The 19,854-nt window shown below is 35.8% G+C and overlaps 1 protein-coding gene across 5 annotated transcripts in view; it reads left to right on the top strand.

Annotated features, from left to right (window-relative positions):
- Positions 1-19,854, top strand: part of CDIN1 (CDAN1 interacting nuclease 1) — a 245,025-nt gene that overhangs the window by 114,149 nt on the left and 111,022 nt on the right. For all 5 annotated transcript variants that reach the window (XM_019649177.1, XM_019649175.1, XM_019649180.1 and 2 more), the window contains 3 exons: positions 2,890-2,969; positions 3,331-3,380; positions 11,367-11,434. In XM_019649177.1, coding sequence (XP_019504722.1) covers positions 2,890-2,969; positions 3,331-3,380; positions 11,367-11,434 — 198 coding nt within the window. The remainder of the gene's footprint in view (positions 1-2,889; positions 2,970-3,330; positions 3,381-11,366; positions 11,435-19,854) is intronic.

Raw genomic sequence — 19,854 nt, 5'->3', positions numbered from 1 at the left:
AAAAAAAAAAAAAGAAAGAAAGAAAGTTGAAATCTCAGCAGTTGAAGCAGTGGTGGGATAAACTGAAATCAATAGAATGAATGCGTCCAGCAGAGGTTAGGGAGAACAAGACTCCTGTCCACATATGGTCAGAAAAGATAGGTGAAAATTGGACAGAGGTAATAACTGGCCTAGGGACAGCTTCCATGAGAGGCGTAGACTTCCTGGAGGGCTCTTATGCCCAGACCTCCCAAGATTGTCCAATTGCCTTTCCTTATCTGGTTGATGTTATTGTTCATCTTTTTGGCAGTTCCTAAGCTTCAGAATATGTAAGTAAAAGTGAATTTGTACTCTCTGTCTTCATCTGAGACACAGACACACTTTTGTGAAGCCTGAGTGCGGAGATCCACAAATGTCCTGGTTTTCGAGCCAAGGCCTTGACTTCCTGTTAGCACTTTCTCTCCTGCTCAAAACAAAAAACAAAAAACGGCAGGTTGCAAAAAAAGACATTTTGTTGAGTTTAAAATGAATGTGGACAGACTCAATGTATAGTTTTCACTATTCAACTTAAAACGACTTCCCCTGTCACAAACTTCCTTTGATTTGAATAGTGTTCTATTCAATACATTCAAACTATTTTTTTTAAAGTTTATTGGCTATGATACTAAGTTCTGATAAGCACACTATTCTAAATTTATATTGTGAGGAAAATTATGATGTCATCAGTTTCCTTTTTCTTTACTATTTCCCTTTCTTCCCTCATAAAATAAATTACCTAATGTTCTTATGTCCTAGAGCATTGTCCCTATCCTTTTTTTTTTAAGAGCCTTTGTTTTATGATTTTAGTAATGAATCTGCATAGTTTGGTATGAGGTCATTAATTTTCCATAGGATAACACTTTTGTTATGCCTGATCATTTGTAGATTGATAATCTTTTCCTTGCATGGGTATAAGAGTTAGCAGTGTAACACTTTAGCAGTGACCTGGTACATATGGAAAAGGTGCTGTTTCCTTGAGATAATGATGGCATTATGGATAACCTAAAAGAATGTGCCTGCCATTACTATTTGGTGACTGAGTAGCAGACCTCTGAGAAGGTGACCACAGGCATGAGCATTGCTCTGATTCCCTCTGACTGGCCAGGCCTTGAAATTATGTTGGGAAAACTGAGTGAGCTTACCAGGTACATTACTATCTATTAAACACTATTGTTGGAATAATCTGTTTTTTTATAATAAGACAATTCACTGTTTCATCTTCCCAGTGTTCCCACTTATCTGTGGTAATTTCTTTCAGAAAGAATTGAGTCCAACTTAAGCTCATATGAAGCTAATGCCTAAGCCGGATTTGGTTCTGACTATAACTTAAACTTCAACAAAATAAATAACAATAGTATAACTGCTGCAGCTATTTTCTCTAGAGACTCACAGAAGAAAACTTTAAGGCAGTCAGCTCAGATAATATTATCCGATGAAGACACTGAAGTTGAGAGGCTCAGTAACATGCCCAGGTCACAGAGTTAGTTGTAGATATAAAGCTGGATAGGTTTCCTTGGGTGATGATGCTCATTTGGTGTTCCAAATATGGCTTCCCCACTTGCAGTGTAAGCATGTTTATAAATGGCTATTAAGCACATAAAGGTTGCTATGAGCATGCAGCCATGTGACTAAGGATAGGAAATAATTATAATAATTGTACCTCATTTTTTCCTTATGGACTCAGTACTATGATTAAGTGAGAAAGATCAATTTCCTTATTTCTTCCCACAGTACTTACTAACATTTATTATACCTGTCAGTGTTCTTATGGTACTGAACTTGATAAAAAACATAATCTTAAAAAAAAAAAAAAAGTAGCCCAAAATCATCTCAAAATCCAAGTGATATAGATCTGTGGTCCATGTTCATTCTATTAACTAGATAATTTTCTAACATGCATTTTTAGATTCTGCTTGTATGGACCAGAGCTTAAGTGGTTTTGCTAAATATTAATATTTGGGAATGACTCCACTGGAGGACTTGAAAGAATCGATTCCTGAGCAACACCTAACTTAGCTTCAGTCTAGAGACTTGGCCTGCCTCCCATGGGGAGGAAGCAGCGTTCTGACCACTTTGGTTCTCACGTGCCTGCAGTAAAGGGCGAGGACAGAATCTTTTGCCTCAATTTTCAAAGAATGTGATCTGATATAGCATCCTGCTCCAGAGGCCTCCCATAACCTCTTCTTCTATAACAGTTCTGTTAATTTGCAGTTGGATGTAATAAGACATATTTTGGGACAAAAATTAATATATATAAATGTAAATATGTATATATTTCTTTCTTATTTAAGATCTCCTCACTTGTCAGTCATTTTACCTACTTTTCTCACCTGAGAAATGGACATAACATTTTATGGCAGTTGATGAGAATTATTTTAGAAAGGTTTAGCATTCAGAGATGCTTTCTTGGCTGAAAGTTTTTATTGACATCATTGAAGCCTTTAAATCTGACCTGCTTTCACTAAGCTCTCCATGTACATACGCTTGGTTATAAAATACTTACCTGCAAAAGGTAAATATTTTCTTTTCTGATTGTCTTTGTTGTATTTTTGTTTTTGGTTTTTATCCCCAAGTGAGCTTTTCCAAAGCTAATTTAACTGCAAAGAGACATATGCTTTAGGTCTGTACTTGTTAATTTACCTTAGAAAAATTAGGTCATCTTCAAATCTGGCAGTGTGGCTTACACACTTGGCAAAATGGTCTAATTAAAAGCTTCCCTTAGGTTTGAAAAAAAAAAAAACAGAAAAAATGGTTAGTAACAGTAGTGTTTTCATTTTCATCATTTGTGTGTATATAGGTATATGTCACTTCTCATGTTGCATTAAAAGTATGCTGACTGTCTGCTAACAGTTCATCTCTTTTCTTCTGCAGCCTCCAAGTCTGTTATAAATAGTATGCTGCGGGACCCTTCTCAGATTCCAGATGGAGTTCTAGCAAATCAGGTCTATCAGGTATTAATCACAGCTGTCTATTTTCAGTGGCAGTGCTGCTATCTGCCTAGCAGAGTAAAGGATTTTAAACCTCATTTAATTACTGTCATCATAAACTATCACTGAGGTCAGGGTGCACCATAAATGGCAATGCAATATTTGCGAGAAGAGCATTTCACTTTTTTAATAGCTTGCTTTTATAGTGAATAAAAAGCATGCAATATTTGTTTTTCTGTGATTAAATCTGAACAGCCTTTTGATAGCTTTTTAAAAAAAATTTTTTTTATTTTTAAAAAGTGATTACTGCTTTTAGGATATTGTTTAACTGCAATAGATTTTTCAGTCTCTCCACCCCTGACCCCTTTCTCTTATTTGTCTGCAGTGCACTGTGAACGACTGCTGTTATGGACCACTGGTGGACTGCATCAAACAGTATCCTTTCCCATAAAATTTTAGGTGCACAATTGACGAGCTTAGACTCAGTGGAGAAGATGTGTCTAGCTTTAACCTGACATAAAGTTCTGCTTCACAAAACACATTTCATACCCTTCTATTTTACATTCAATCAACTGGAGGGTCACTGCAGACCATTTTTTCTACGGCTTAGGAAAAACCAGATAGGCTACAGGAAGATGTCAGTTCAGCAGCTGTGCATGCACATGCTTATTTCAAGCTGCTTGGTTTTCAGTGAGTTTAAAGGTACAGTCATTAGGCAGATAACATACTGTCTTGGAATGTATCTTACCATTCCAATGAACATTTTTTTAAAATACAACAAATTTCCATTTAAAATGAGCCAAATTCAGTTGAGTTTGCTAGAATAAATTTTGAACCTGAAGTTAAAGGATAATGTGATTAAAATGTCGCCAGAATCCAGAGAAAAGCAGGTGTGTAATCATACTTAGATATGATGAAACACACTTTGGGATAAAAAAGTTAACAAGAGACAAAGATGGACATTCATAATTATAAAGGGGACTATACAACAAGAAGACCTAATACTTATCAATATATATTCCCATAATCAAGGAGCACCAAAATATATAAAGCAACTACTAACAGAACTAAAGGGAGAAACTGACCAAAAAAAACAATTATAGTAGGGGACCTAAGTACACCATTGACAGCGATGGATGGATCATCCAAACAGAAAATCAATAAGGGGATATCAACCTTAAATGACACATTAGACCAAATGGACATAATTGACATTTACAGAGCATATCATCCTAGAACACCAGACTATACATTTCTTTCTTGTGCACATGGAACATTCTCAAGGTAGACCATATGCTGGGACACAAAACTAGCCTCAGCAAATTTAAGAAGATTGAAATCATACCAAGCATATTCTGCAAGCACAATGCTTTGAAATTGGAGATTAACTGCAAAAAAAAAGCAGGAAAAACCACAAATATGTGGAGATTAAACAACATGTTCCTAAAGAACAACTGGGTCAAAGAAGAAATAAGAGGAGAGATCTAAAGGTACATAGAAACAAATGAGAATGAAGATATATCATATCAAAATTATTGGGATATGGTGAAAGCAGTATTAGGAGAGAAATTTATATCATTACAGGCCTATCTCAAGAAATAAGAAAAATCCCAAGTAAGCAAGCTAACATTACATGTTAAAGAACTAGAAAAAGAGGTGCCAATGAAGTCGAAAGTCAGCAGGAGGAAGGAAATAATAAAAAATAGGGAGAATTAAATAGAGAACAAAAGACAATAGAAAAAATTAATGCAACACAGAACTGGTTCTTTGAGAAGATTAATAAAATTGGCAAACCCCTGGCCAGACTCACTAAGCAAAAAAGAGAAAAGACACAAATAAAATCAGAAGTGAAAGAGAATTTATGACAAATACCACAGAAATACAAAGGATCATACAAGAATACTATGAAGGACTATATGCCACCAAATTCAATAACCTAGAAGAAATGGACAAGTTCTTAGAAATATATAACCTTCCTAGACTGAATCACGAAAATTGTAAAATTGTAAAATTGTGATTATACATCACGATCAAGTGGGGTTTATTCTAGGGGGACAAGGATAGTTCAACATACGCAAATTGATCAATGTGATACATGACATAAGCAAAATAAAAGATAAAAATCATATGAGTATATCAATAGATGCAGAAAAAAAGCATTTGACAAGATACAACATCCATTTATGATTAAAATACTTAATAAAATGGGTATAGAAGGAAAGTACCTCAATATAATCAAGGCCATATATGAAAAACCCACAGCTAATATCATGCTTAATGGTGAAAAACTGAAAGATTTTCCTCTAAAATCAGGAATAAGACAGGGATGCCCCCGATCATCACTGTTATTCAAAATAGTATTAGAAGTCCTAGCCAGAGCAGTCAGGCAAGAGAAAGAAATAAAAGGCATCCAAATTGGGAATGAAAAAGTTAAATTATCACTTTTTGCAGATGACATGGTATTTTATACAGAAAACCCTAAAGTCTCCACCAAAACCAACCAATTAGAAACAATAAACATATACAGTAAATTTGCAGGATACAAAATCAATGTTCAAAAATACATTGCATTTCAGTATACTAACTGGAATTTCAGAAAAAGAAATGAAAAAATAATTTATTTTGCAATTGCAACAAAAAGAATAAGATGCCTAGGAATAAACTTAACAAAGGATGTGAAGGACCTATACACTGAAAACTATAGGATATTATTAAAAGAAATTGAAGAAGACACAAAGAAATGGAAAGATGTGCTGTGTTCATGGATTGGAAGAATCAACATAGTTAAAAGTGGCCATATCACCCAAAGCAATATACAGATTTAATGCAATCCCCATCAAAATTTCAATGGCATTTTTAAAAGATACATAACAAAATTCATCAGGCTTGTATGGAATCACAAAAGACCCCGAATAGCCAAAGCAATCCTAACAAAAAAGAACAAGGCTGGAATCATCACACCCCCTGACTTCAATTTATGCTACAAAGTGACAATAATCAAAACAGCATTGTATTAGCAGAAAAACAGACACACAGACCAGTGAAATAGAATTAAGAACCCAGAAATTAAACCCCTATATATGGGCAGATGTGTGTGTATATAAAATATATAAAATTTTTGACAAAGGATCCAAAAGCATACAATGGAGAAAAGAAAGCCTCTTCAATAAACAGTGCTGGGAAAATTGGAAAGCCATGTGCAAAAGAAACTAGATTGTTATCTGTTACCATATACCAAAACTAACTAAAAATGGATCAAAGTCCTAAACATAAGACCTGAAACAATTGCATAGAAGAAAGTGTAAGCACTAAACTTATGGATCTTAGGTTCAGAGAGGAAGGCAGGGGAAATAAAAGAAAAAAAATGAATGGAACTATATAAAATTAGAAAGCTTCTGCACAGCAAAAGAAACCATCAACCAAACAAAGAGGCAACCAACTGAATGGGAGAAGATTTTCGCAAACAGCACGTCCAATAAGGGGCTAATATCCAAAATATATAAAGAACTCATACAACTCAACAGCATAAAAACACAATCCAATTAAAAAATGGACAGAGGAACTGAACAGACATTTCTCCCAAGAAGACACACAAAAGGCCAACAGATATATGAAAAAATGCTCAACTTCACTAGCTATTAGGGAAATGTAAATCAAAACCACAATGAGATGTCACCTGACACCTGTTAGAATAGCTATCATCAATATGACAAATAATAACACATGTTGGAGAGGCTGTGGAGAAAAAGGAACCCTCATACACTGTTGGTGGGAATATAAATTGGTACAGCCACTATGGAAGGCAGTGTGGAGGTTCCTCAAAAAATTAAGAATAGAATTACTATACGACCCAGCAATTCCTCTTCTACTCAAAAGATCTGAAAACATTTAACCATAAAAATATATGTACCCCTATGTTCATTGTAGCATTATTCACTGTGGTCAAGACAAGGAAACAACTAAAGTGTCCTTTGATAGATGATTGGATAAAGAAGATGTGGTACATATACACAATGGAATATTACTCGACTATAAGAAGAGATCACATACTACCATTTACAACAACATGGATGGGTCTTGAGATTATCACGCTAAGCAAAATAAGTCAAACAGAAAAAGTCGAGAACCATAGGATTTCACTGATATGTGGGATATAAAACTGAAAGCAACAAACGAACAAGACAAACAAAAACTCACAGACACAGTTTAGTGGTTACCAGAGGGCAAGATGGGGGGGTGGGGGGGTGAAAGAAGATAAAGGGGGTCAAATATATGGTGATGGAAGGAGAGCTGACTCTGGGTGGTGAACACACAATGCAATATATAGATGATGTTTTATATAAACGTACACTTAAAACCTGTATAATTTTACTAACTAATGTCACCCGAGTAAACAATAAAGTTTTTTAAAATGTCGCCAGAGACCATCACATTTTAAAGGGCAGTAGATTACAATCTGATTACAATCTGAGCTATCAGTTTGATCCCTAATAAACAATTATAGAAAAACTGAGTTAATTTTTTCCTCTGGACTGAATTTAAGGCTATGAAAACAGATGTCCAGTCATTTATTAAAGGCATTGAGATTACTAAAGAGTTAATGTTTACTTCTTAAAACAGGATTTGAGTGGAAGGCAACTGTTCCATCGTGTAGGACATTATTCACCAATACATTTAGTAGTGTGGCAACACTAAGCATTTTGATTATCCTTGGCTAAGAATGCTATTTAAAGAATAGGTAGTATTTGTTAATGAAATTTATATTTGTCTGAATCCACGAGTTTCACATTTCTTAATGATAGAACGTGCCCTTCCTGGCATAGGTTCTGTTAGTGTAGGTGGCGTGTGACCAGTTGTGATTTGGAGACCAGTCAGGAGGCTTTTTCTGGAAGCCCTCGCTAATTAAGTGTCTGTGTCTGTTTATATCCCACCTTTGTTTCATAAAAGCTTAGAGTCAGTAAAACTTTTTGGGGAAAAAAAAATTAATCACTCATTTTCTTTTCCATAAAGTTAACCTTTGAAAAATATTCTTTTAACAGAGCCCCCTTGTAAGAATATTCAGTACCTGTGTTATATATATATAGCCCTGTATATATTTATTCTCCACATCTGTTCCCCCCAATCTACTTAATAAAATTGCAGCATTATCATAAGCTTACCTTTTTGTTAGACCAAAGTAAAACCGTACTTCTATTTTCAGTGTAAAATTAATGGTAGTGTTTGAAATTGTAGGAATGCCAATCTCATGTTGCTACAGCAATAAAGTTTAGCACATTCGTGTAACAGCTAACACCATCTCAGAGTATCTGCGGCGGAATTACATGTTAATTTTGAAGCACATAAAATAGTTAAAAATCAATTTAAAGTTAAGGTTTTAAAAGCATAATGTCTCTTGAAGGATTGCATATTGATTTCAAATATAACTACCTAATTATATATGCATGGACTAAAGTATGAAGTCAACTGCTTTGTAAATGCCAGGAGGCTATTTTTCAGTAATAGTTGAGATGCTTACGGGAAACTAGATTGCTGTATTGCTGGCGAAGAAAATGGCTTGTGAGGTTATTTACAAGTTTTGCCCCATGGTCACTGCCATACATCAATAACAGGTATTATTATAGACAAAGTCTAAGTGTTTCTGCTTATAGAGCATTATAAATTCTGTTCAGAATATTTTCCTTACATTTTTGCCATCATTCACTTTCCTTTTTTGGCTGTGTTATTTAGCCCGTAGAATTTAATGTGGTACATGATTTCAATTGATAAAGACAATGATGTATGTCTATAAATTGCATTCACTGACTATAATTTTGCAGTTCCATTATTATGCCTATTTCTAGTAAAATTACTATTTTTACAAGCTTTATTTTCTAGACCTTGTATTTTATATATGTTTATGTCAAGCAAAGCATAATCAAGAAATGTGTCTTTCCAAAATTTCAAATTGGTGATTGCTTTTACCATGCAAAATAAAACAAGCTGGGAAGTTTATAGAGAACTGATTTTATCTGCATTGAGGTAGTAGCAGTTTTATATAATGTAAATACACTTGCACAGGTGTTCCCTAGACTGATCAACAGGAATTATTTTATTTCATACTGAATAAAAATTATTAGTTTTCCGTGTGAGTGAAAGTGCTATTTGTGTGTTGTTCTGATAATTTGATAATGTTTACATTGCTTACTCTCAATGGATTACATCATTTTGTAAAAAAGAAAGCGCACATTTAGTAAATTTAGAATAGGTACAAAATCTTTTTCTACTCTGTTATAAAATGTTACACATAGACATTTGTGTAAGCAGAATAAAGTAAATTGATCATTTACTAATACGACACCGAAAAAGCACAGTAGCAAAGAGAATATAAATTGTCACTGTGCTTTCTTTTTCTTTTGGTGTCTGCTATTTTTTTTTTTCTACATAGTCATGCTCACCCACACCTTTCCTACCACAGGTCATATTCACTGACACGGAAGGTGTGAGAAACCAGACACCTCAACTTTCCAAAGTGTGACTTCAGGACACAGCTATTAGACAAAGACCTAGGCAGAGAAGCAAGCAAAGATAATGATGCAGGAAGCTTAAAATGCTGTGGGTTTCATTTCTGTACCATCAGTAACCTTAGTTTCATGATTCAACATTTTAGATGTAAATAATTTACAACAATAAAAGTGAGAGCACATTTATGTGGAATAGAAGTAAATAATTTAGTTCTTAGATGTGGTATGCCCCCCAGTAATGAGAAATCATTGAGAGGTACTCATCAGATGTCTTCAATGAACTCTGCAAATGTGTGAAATTTTGTGATTTAAAAATTCGTTTCCTTTATTTTGTTTCCAATAAGAAATTAAATAAGCATAGCCATGTGCATTGGAGTGGGGAGGGGGGAATAACAGAAGGAAAAATGCAGTGATGATGACTTCGGGCTCATTTTGATGGTTGACATGAGTGGCCACATCTGTGGAATTTGAAGATTTAAACAATACTCACCTGTATCTGTTGATAAAGAACAGGATAATTCTCTAGGAAGTGTTTTGGTTTTTTTTTTACAGACAATATGTAAGCTTTATTTGATTTAAATTGGACTCTTACAGTTCATGATCAGAATTAAAGAGTCTCTGGTAAGCCAAAGAGTGATATGACCAAGTTGACATTATCAGTGAAATGGAGAATTAGATAATTATTACCAAATGCTTTTGACAGAATTAAAGTATCAGAATAGGGTAACACTCCTTTTTAGACTTTGTGCTATCTCATCCTTTTGGAAAATACACCCAGAATTCAAAGTCCCATAACTGACTTTATTATTTACCGACCATGGGACCACCCTGCAGTAAGTTCCCCAGCCTTTCTGAACCTTGCTTTTCTTCACTGTAAAAATGGGACTAATAATAACACCTACTCATGTGCTTGTTGTAAAGTTTAAATAAGATGATAGTACCCCAAAGTGTGTAGCATAAAGGCTTTGTGTATGGTATTTAAGAAATATTAGCATACTATTTTTAGCATATTATTTTTATATAATTTTAACACTTTTCAAGAAGCTGTATGAAGGTCATAAACATGGCCTTCGCAGAGATCTTATTCCGATCCTCTGCTTTACCACACACATCCACTGTATGACCTTGTGCAAATTCCTGTCTAAGCCTCAGTTTCCTCATCTTTAAAATATGGATGATGATAATTGTGGGGATAAAATAACACATAAAGCACTTAACACAATGGCTGCCTCATAAGAAGCACTCAAAGAATTTCTGTGTGCCTGTGTGTATCTATTTATATGTGTGTTATAATATGTGTACACTTGTACACACATGATGAAAAGAGTTGAAACAGCTTCTGTACCCACACCCTAACCCACAGTGCTTTACGAAAATGTCGTTCCTCCACATTACATATAATCCTCAATAAGTCAGTTGTTTGGCTTCCCAAATCACAGAAGATCACCAATAATAGATTGGAAGTGACACAGGAGCTGCTAAAAGCTGCTTCTGTGACAAGTGTGAATTCACAGAAGATTTATGGAATTCTATAAGATTGGAAACTTTTAGGGCAAAGGCTGGTTGGTATTCTTTGCTGCCGTTAGTAAGTGCTTAATAAAGTTGTGCTAAATTGAACTGAAAGATGTTTAATACAACACAAAGGATGTTTAAATGACTGTCCCTCTGTTTAAAGTTATGGACACATCCATTTACAAATCTTTATTTGCCAAAATACATATAAACATTGTAGAAAATTTCCATTGACGTTCAAGTAAGGGAAGTGTATAGAAATCTCAGCGATGTAGGCTAAAGGTAGAAATTGTTGCTATAATTCTTATTTTCCTCTTCATCTCAAAGTGCAGACCTGGTATTAGTATTTTTCTGATAACATCTTTTTATAATTCTACCTGTGTTGCCCTCCCTAACTAAAGCTCCCCAGCGCCATTGGTTATGAGCACGAAGTCCTGCTGAGAGACTTGCTTCTGGAGAAAAACCTGTCCTTCTTAGGTGAGTATTGCTTACATCCTCTCAAGCTTGTAATATCTCCATGAGTGCTTAAATATATATTTTTTTAAAATCTTCCACTTGCAGTTATTACATACTAAAGGAAGAGTGAACGATGATTGATGCTGTGCATGTTATCTTTTATTGATTTCGAACTGAGCAGGAACTCCGTTACCTAATCCCCTGTATACACAGCACATGCACAGGCTTACAATTAATATTTTATAGAATAAGTGGCTGAAAAAATGCTTTAATATCTGTTACAGTATTACTTTTGGTGTCATGAGATATTAACCATAATCTAGGCCTTATGAGAGAAAGCAACAAAAGAAATATTGTCTATAAAATGCTTTATATATTAAAAAGAATGGTTAGAAAAATTCATGTTAGGTATGTTTGTCTCATGTGTGGAATCAGGTAGTACTTTTACTTGAAAGCCAGATATTAATATTTTATTAATTTTTATGCCAAACATTAATTGTCATCAGAAATTTAGTATGATTTTTAAAAATCTCACATGTAGGCATGTTTTGGTGTGTCAATGTGGAATCTTACTACATTTTTTTTCAATATCTTAAGCATTAGAAATTAAGCCCCAAAGGGCATACGTATGATAACTGATCATGGAAACCATAAAGCACTCTACAATGAATTTCTCTTTCCCATTTTAGATGTGGTACTTTGTAAAGGTTCTATACAAATCATACTATTGTACACATCTGTTTTATGTAGATATTTAAGAGTCTACATTGTGTGTTTTTTTAGGTTAAAAAAATTAAAGAATATTGGATTACGTCATTTTTGTTCCAAAATGGACAGAGAATTGGCCAAGGAAAGTCAAATGAGCGGTTTTACATCAAGTTGGAAAGGGATGTTGAATGCAGTCCTGCAAGAAATGTGTTTTAAGTCTTAGAATTCAATATTTTTATTAATGAACTGGAGAATGGAGCTGAATGTGTTATAAGATTGTTGATAGCTTGAAAGTGGGAGATACTATAAATATCCTCCAGCTAGGGTTAAAGAAAGTTGATAAATTAGGAAAGTGGCCTCAAATTACTGATTTAAATTTCAGTATGTAAAAGTAGAAAATCTTTTTTCATATAAGGACAATTGAAATGTTCAGCCTATGGAAAAAGGATAAATTAGATAGACATTGCATCTTAAAAATTAATCAAAAATAGAATGTATAATGGATCAAAACCAGTTGGAATGGATGACTCACGATGCGCCATGAGATATGTTTTAGAACTACGGAGTTCTGATAGCATTATAAAATATCTGGTCACATTGATCACTCAGATAACGGGCAATATAGCATGGCCAAATCTATTTTATTGTTTGAAACCACCAACTAGGTATATTTTCAGGACTGCTTGGTGTTACTCTCTCAGCACCATCTGCTTATGGATAGTCGGGCCATTTCTTTGCTCAACCTAGCTTTTCTCTGCTTTCTTTATGAGAACTAGAAGACCCCGTTAGGGAGGAAGAGCAAAGGGCTTCAACATGGTCTAGACTTAGTCCCAGGTCCTTGACCCTCTTGATTCTGGGAACTGAGTGTGTGAGACTGGATTGACCGTGGCTGACAAAGACAATGCAGGAACTTAGCCAGGGAGTCACCCCCACTCAGATACAGTTCAGAAAAGGGACTTAAAAGGGGGGAACTTAAAATTGATGGGTCTCTTCTATTCCTGTGTTCTATAGGATCTAGAGGTAATTATTTTATTGAAGCATACCCCAAGATGATACTTAACTGATCTTTAAAAATAAAACAGTTATAGGATGTTTAGCTCACTCCATGTAACCATAGTCCTATTTTGAAGCATTTCCTCATCAGCATACAAAGAAGTTGTTAATTTATTCTATGCATTTTAAGTATTCTAATGTAGTACTGAATTAATACGTGTTTACTTATGGCTAAAACATCAAAATTCAAAGCCTTGTATGAAGTATTGTTACGGAGTTTTTCTTTTACCGTGTAAATACCCCTTCATGATGATTAATTGGATCGAAAGTACTATGCCAGGTAAATTTAGATAGATCATCATTTAAATCTAGCTATGGAAAAAATATATATAAATAGACCAAAATCTGATCTTATGTTTTCTTTTTACATGTATACACCTTGAATTTTGTTGCAGAGATATTACAAACATGTTTGTTTTACTTTGGGTCTTTTATAAACAAAAACACAATCTCCCTCCCCCTCTCCCTCTCCCTCTCCCTGTCCAGTTTCTAATCTGGACTACTTTTAAAAGACAAGGATTCTTACTGTTTATACATTAACCCTTCTTAAAAATTATGAATTCCCTGAAATTTTTTATCCCATTCTAAATTTCCACCCATTGTGCTCTGTATGTCATTTTACAAAATAAATATTTTATCTGACCTTTTTCACCAATAGAAGAGAAAAATAAAAGTAAATTACTTTTATCTTAACCCTAATAATTTCTTAAATTTCCTTGATTCATAACCATGTACTGCTCAGTTGCTATGGCACAAGATTTAATACTATTGGGGGTGGGGGAAGAGGTCTTATCTTTGAAGATTTGGGTGTACTCATATGGATTTATCCTATCTTGTAAATTTATTCATTTTGTACTTCCACAAATAGGTATATTGCAGTAAGAGAAGTCAAAATTGAATAACTTGAGTTTCTCCAACTAAAAATGTATTTTATTCTTATATCTGTTTATTGCAAAAATAAATTACTGAGTTGGGTAATATTATTTTAGTCACTAGACATAAGTCAGATGAAGTCTCTTCTCTTGTGGAGTCTAGTAGGGAGACAAACTATAAATAGATGAATACAGATAACCTCTAGAAATTTCTTAGAGGTCTTGTAGTTCTTCTATATATTATTTCTTCATTCCTTTCAGCTAACTTTTGTTGAGTGTGTTCTTGCCAAGAACTGTACTAGTTAGTGTGAAGATGATGACAAGCACCCTGTGTCCTTTGGATGCTCAAATCCATGCACACTGCTGCCGTGTTCATCCCGTAAGAATGCGGTTCCATCTCTCGTGCATCTCAGTAGCTGCTCACTCGATTGTCTTGATGTTGTTGTGCTACTTTTATTAATAGAAAGAAAGGTATAGATTAGACTAAAAATCAATAGCTACCCTCTACATATGAAGAAAATGCAACTGACTCATAAGCTACTTTTCCTGATATGCTGATAGAACTTTACATATTCATCTGCTGTCTTTCACCAGCACCTTTCTGCCACCCTGTGCTTCTAGGATGGATAGTTGAGCACATTAGCTTGGCTGTCTTCCCGCTAAGCTAACCATTATTTCTTTTGTTGGTTCATCAGGCAGGTATGTATCTTGTAAGTATTTGCTATGGGCAGGCACCATTAGGGATTAAAAAAAAAATAAAAATGGAATCAAACATGGAGCCTTCCAGGACAATTTCAGATAAGTTTAAGTACATGTCAGTTCTTTCCAAGGATAGTGAATTTAGAATTAAGATTTATTGATTAGTGTTTAAAGTCTCAGAAGATGGGAAGAACCTGCTGCCCACTCCTACCTAGGTTTGGATGCATAAGGAACCCTTCTTAAATTTTAAATTGACCAATGAGCATTGTGATCATCCTTGTCCCCTCTGCTAAAGGTCTGTTCCATTCCTCCTATCAATGACATCAAAAATTTATTTTATCTACTGATGGAGATGTTTCCATTTGTACCTCTCAAGTGATTAAGGAGACCATGTTTTGTTATATCCTTTCACCCTCCCTCCTCCCCACTCTTTTTTGAGGGGTTGAGTAAAAGGTTGGGACAAAAGGTATACGAGGAACCCTAAATAGTGACAGTGAGAAGAAGCCAAGACTGTTTGCACTGTTAGAGAAACTATGAAAGAGCTCATATCAAAGACTGAAGATAAACCATTCATCCTCCATGGGTTGGCATATCTCCAGGTTGGAGGGACTTTCATTAGTGACTTCCACAGCCTCTGTCTGGTGCAGATTCTTGTCAAGTTGGGCTTAATAAGGATGTCTCTGGAGACATTTTATTCTTTGCAGTGAATGTTGCCCTGTTACTAGAAGCTAACAATTATTTTGAGTGACACCTGAGAGACATTTGCTTTATCCCCACCCTCCTGTGTGTGGTCTTGCCTTATGACGCACCAGCAGATTTTACATGCTTCTCTAGCATTCATGTATCACTCTGTGGCACTCCAGGAAGTATGCTCCGTAAAGCCAAACAGGCTTACTGGAAGAAATCTGGGTCTTTGTTACTAAGAGTCCATCTGTTCCTGCTGCTTTATTCCCCTCCTCAAGCAACAGTGCTCTGCTGGGAAGTGATTATGATATGACAAACAGGGGATTATGACTTCAGGTGAAGAATAGGCAGCAGGAACAGGTGAAATTTAGAATACTAAGATTGTGTTTACATGCAGACATTCGCAGTGGAGAAGAAGAGACGAGAAATAAAACATATGAGTATATAGGCTAAAGGAACTGAGATGGTTGGGTATTTCATAAGGCATCCACTATTTAAATTCCTATCTATCTGAAGGTTCAAAATCAGATGCAGTTCTCAGAGTAATAGGAACATGATATTGGAGCCGGGATGTAGGGAAGTAGGGTCCTGCCTTCCCTGCCTGAAGAAACTGTCATGGCAAGGGGCCATCTTTACTTACTCCCCATATGGAATGTGCTTGCGAGTGCTTCTCCCTGGGACCAAGAGTCAAGCTCCATATGCATATGTATAGTGCTGGAAGACAACCTGCTCTCTGGAACTGTGAAGACAGGTTTCCTTGTCCACTTCTGATGGGAGCCTCCCTGCTCCAGGCCCACAGCCCTTCCCTCATCATTTCTCTGGTTAGGAAACTCATGTCTGCTTCCCTGGCTGCCAGTGATACATTGGAACTATCTGTGTTATAAGCAACAGAAATATAATCAAGCTAGATTAGACACACACAAAAGAAGAATTTATTGGTTTACAGATATACCTGGGAAATCCAAAAGAGAGAATTTTGCTTCTGGTGTGTCTAGAATCCAGAAGACAAAACTATGTCATGAATATCTCCTCTTCTCCCTCGCTTTCTGCTTTTATTCAGTGTTGGCTTCATTCTCAGGCAATAAAGGTAATCCCTGGAAGCTGCAAGTTTGTTCACTTTCTAGAGTTCGTAATCCCAGAGGAAAGTTGATGATTCTCTTTTCCCCCATTACAAATCTCAGAAAGAGCTCTGATCAGCTGGTCTGGGTCAAGTGTCTACCCCTATGACCAGTGGTTGAGGTTCATGTATTGACCATCCACCAAAATGACATTGTGAGAGTGGGGTGGCAACGCCAGACAAGATGGGGTACAGGGCAGAAAAATCAAATATCGCTCGCTCCACTGAAAATCAGCTATAGGGTCAAGCTTCTCCTCATAACCAAAAGGCACTGGGGTCAAATCTGTTAGAGTTATTGTTGATTGGCCCCTTGGCACATGTGCACTCTCTCTGCCTCTCCCTCTCTTTCCCTCCCTCTCCCCCTCGATTGAGAGTGGTTCTGAGAGAGGTGAAGCTAGCCCTGCAGAAGGGCCTGACATCAGTGGCTACCATTCAAAGAACTGGGGCAGACAGGCTAACATTGAGCCATTCCTCAGAATTTGGGAGTTACAAAGGGCTCTAGTAACCATCCATTCCCTTGTTTTGTTTAAAGGAAACTATCACAGCTAGGCCCCTCCCAACAACTTGTCCTGTCTCCTTTTTACTCCACTGTGCTGATTTGTCCCTTGATTTATGACATTAGACTGGAAGAATTGAGAGGGATGTGTTGTAAAACGTAGACAAGTTTTACTTTTGTTGTTGATATTCATGTTTTGTCTTTACCCCCACCAGTCGGCAGGGATGAGCCTTTCCAGCCCTACTTTGCACTGTCCCAGCTTCATGACCTCCCATTCATTTCCTATCTTTAAGGCAGTTCAGTTTTCACTAGTATCATCCCCAAAGGACATAAGCAAAGGACAAGGTCAGAGCAGTCAGTTGTATTCCTTATTAGTGGCTTTGGTAAGAGGCTTTGGGGGAAGAGGTGGAAACTAATAGCTGTAATGGAATTTTGGGTTCTCTAAAGATTTCATTTATCTGTGCTATTAGTCGCCCATTAAATGCATATCTGTTCTGTGTACCTTTGCACATGGTTTGCATATCATAGTAACATCTGTTACTGAAACTTTACGAACTTCTTAAATTGGGTAGAAAAGGCTGCGGAACTTACTGTTCGAGAGCATAAAAATATGATATACAGGGTCATAACTCTGCATATTGAATGAGACAGTGTTTTGGAAAAAAAAACACACACAAAAACAAAATACTTGAGTAGAAAAGATATACATTTGTATTGATGTATGCCCTTTTTGCCCTTCCCCAATTTAGTAAAAATGTAATAGGTGTTAAAAAGATTGTGTTTAATCATACAGTCTATTTTAACCTTGCATTCTAGAAACGTTTTGACAAATTCATAGATAAAACGAGGCCATGCCAGAACATTACTTTTTGTTTTCCGATGTTGCGAGCTGGCATGTTGCATAATTTCTCTAGGATTAACTGTATTTCTTAAATTTAAAGCATTTGAATAAAACAAACAAAAGACAACCGCAAACTTTTTCTTGGTAGTCCTTATGCCCTCCTATGATGCTTAAGTATATGTTAACTAGTTTCAGATGTGTTTTGTTCTCTGACTCAAAATCAGCCTTTTATTTTTAAAAATAGAAATTGTGTAATTAGTACTTAATTGCTGTGGATATTTTGGGTATTTAGAGGAGAGGGTAATTAAAAGGCCAAAGAAATTAAACTTTCACAGTGTTCTCTAAGTGTGTGTAATTTCTTCTTTTAAATGCCCTCTAAAGACAGGCCTGACAACTTAAAAATAAAGGAAGACCTGGGTTGTTTTTAAAATTTTCACATCAGTTTTATCTGTGCATACAGTTTTACTCATTTTGTTGTTGTTGTTAACTTGGAGAGAGGAGCATCTAGAAATCAAGAGATTATGTACAATAGTTCATCTCTATGCAGGTGCCATCTAAATAATATCTAAATTATATCCAACAGAAGGCCATTGCCTCTCCTGTACTTCATGATCTTCTAGGGGGAAAAGAAGAATTTTCCCCCCACTTCACAAATGTTACACATGATCAAATTTAAATATTTGCCATCAAGTGTGGGATATGGTCTTGTGAGACAAACCAGAACTCGGTGGATATGGGCCCTTGCTGGTGTCTTTATTTGAGAAGTCCAGGTCTTGGTAGGTCACTTAACTGCTCTAGGCCACTTTTATCATGTGTAAATCAGAGTGTTAGACCGGTAAGCTCTAAAACTTTGCAAGCTCAGAAATGCTGTGTGTCACAAGGCTCTCAGTATCTATCTAAAAGCCCTACCTGTCATGGACTGGAGGCTAACATGGCTGCTTGTAAGCAAGAATATTCTTCTGTGAATTTTGATAAGAACACTTGAACTATGATATTGACAAGCTTTAAGTTAGGAGACATATTGGGTGTTTTTAATATACACCTTAAACCAGAAGAGGCTTACTTCATATATGCTCTATTCACTGAATAAGACAGGTATACAAGATTTGGAAGTGATTTCATATTGATCCCCAACCATTTGGGGAAGTTATGGTAAAAGTGCTATTTAAAACATTGCCATTACTCTTTCCCTACCTTTCTAACTGATATGGTTCTTACTTTTCTCTTAAATCTTGATCATTTTCTGATGCAGAAAATGGCAGCTTACTTAAACATGTAGTTTTCCACTTGGGAAGTTCAAAGAATCATAAGTAACCACCCAGCCGAAACATGAAAAGAGCTATGAGAACATGGATGAAATGTATGATTCACAAGGAAAATATAAATTGCAAAACTGACTATAGAAGAGAGAAAAAACTAAATACATCAGTAGCCATACAAGAAATAGGAAATATAACCAAAGAGCTGCCCACCACAGTAGCACCAGTTCCAGATGGCTTTTTGTGAGGTATTCTGCCCAAACTTTAAGGAGTGGATAAACTCAACTTTATTTAAATAAACACTGTAGATCAAAGAAACAAGTAGGAAACCTTCCCTTGAGTATTAAGGAAAGTGATGAAGTTTCTTTCTTCATGATCAGGATGAACCTCAGCAGATAATTGGGACCAAGGAGGAAAGACAGCAGCAAGAGTTATCAAATAAAACCTTGAACTTGGGGCCAGATTTATTGTCTCTGTCTTGTTGATTCATGGGGAGTTAAATCAGAAAATTATTAAGTCAGTCTATGTAGGCTTTGTAGAAGACATGAATATTTTTTTAAATGTACTTGTATTTCATTTAGTTATCCTTTTTAAGCATTAAATATGTGCAAAGCATATGTTGATGGTGAGACTGGGCCGATGGATAAGGTTTAAAAAAATGAGGCTTCAGGCCCAGTATGTGGGAGACAGTCCCAGGCACCGTAAGACAAGG

The sequence above is a fragment of the Hipposideros armiger genome, unplaced genomic scaffold (genome assembly GCF_001890085.2).
Source record: "Hipposideros armiger isolate ML-2016 unplaced genomic scaffold, ASM189008v1 scaffold_130, whole genome shotgun sequence".
In the NCBI taxonomy this organism is placed as follows: domain Eukaryota; kingdom Metazoa; phylum Chordata; class Mammalia; order Chiroptera; family Hipposideridae; genus Hipposideros; species Hipposideros armiger.
This window is presented reverse-complemented; position numbering and strand designations above follow the sequence as displayed.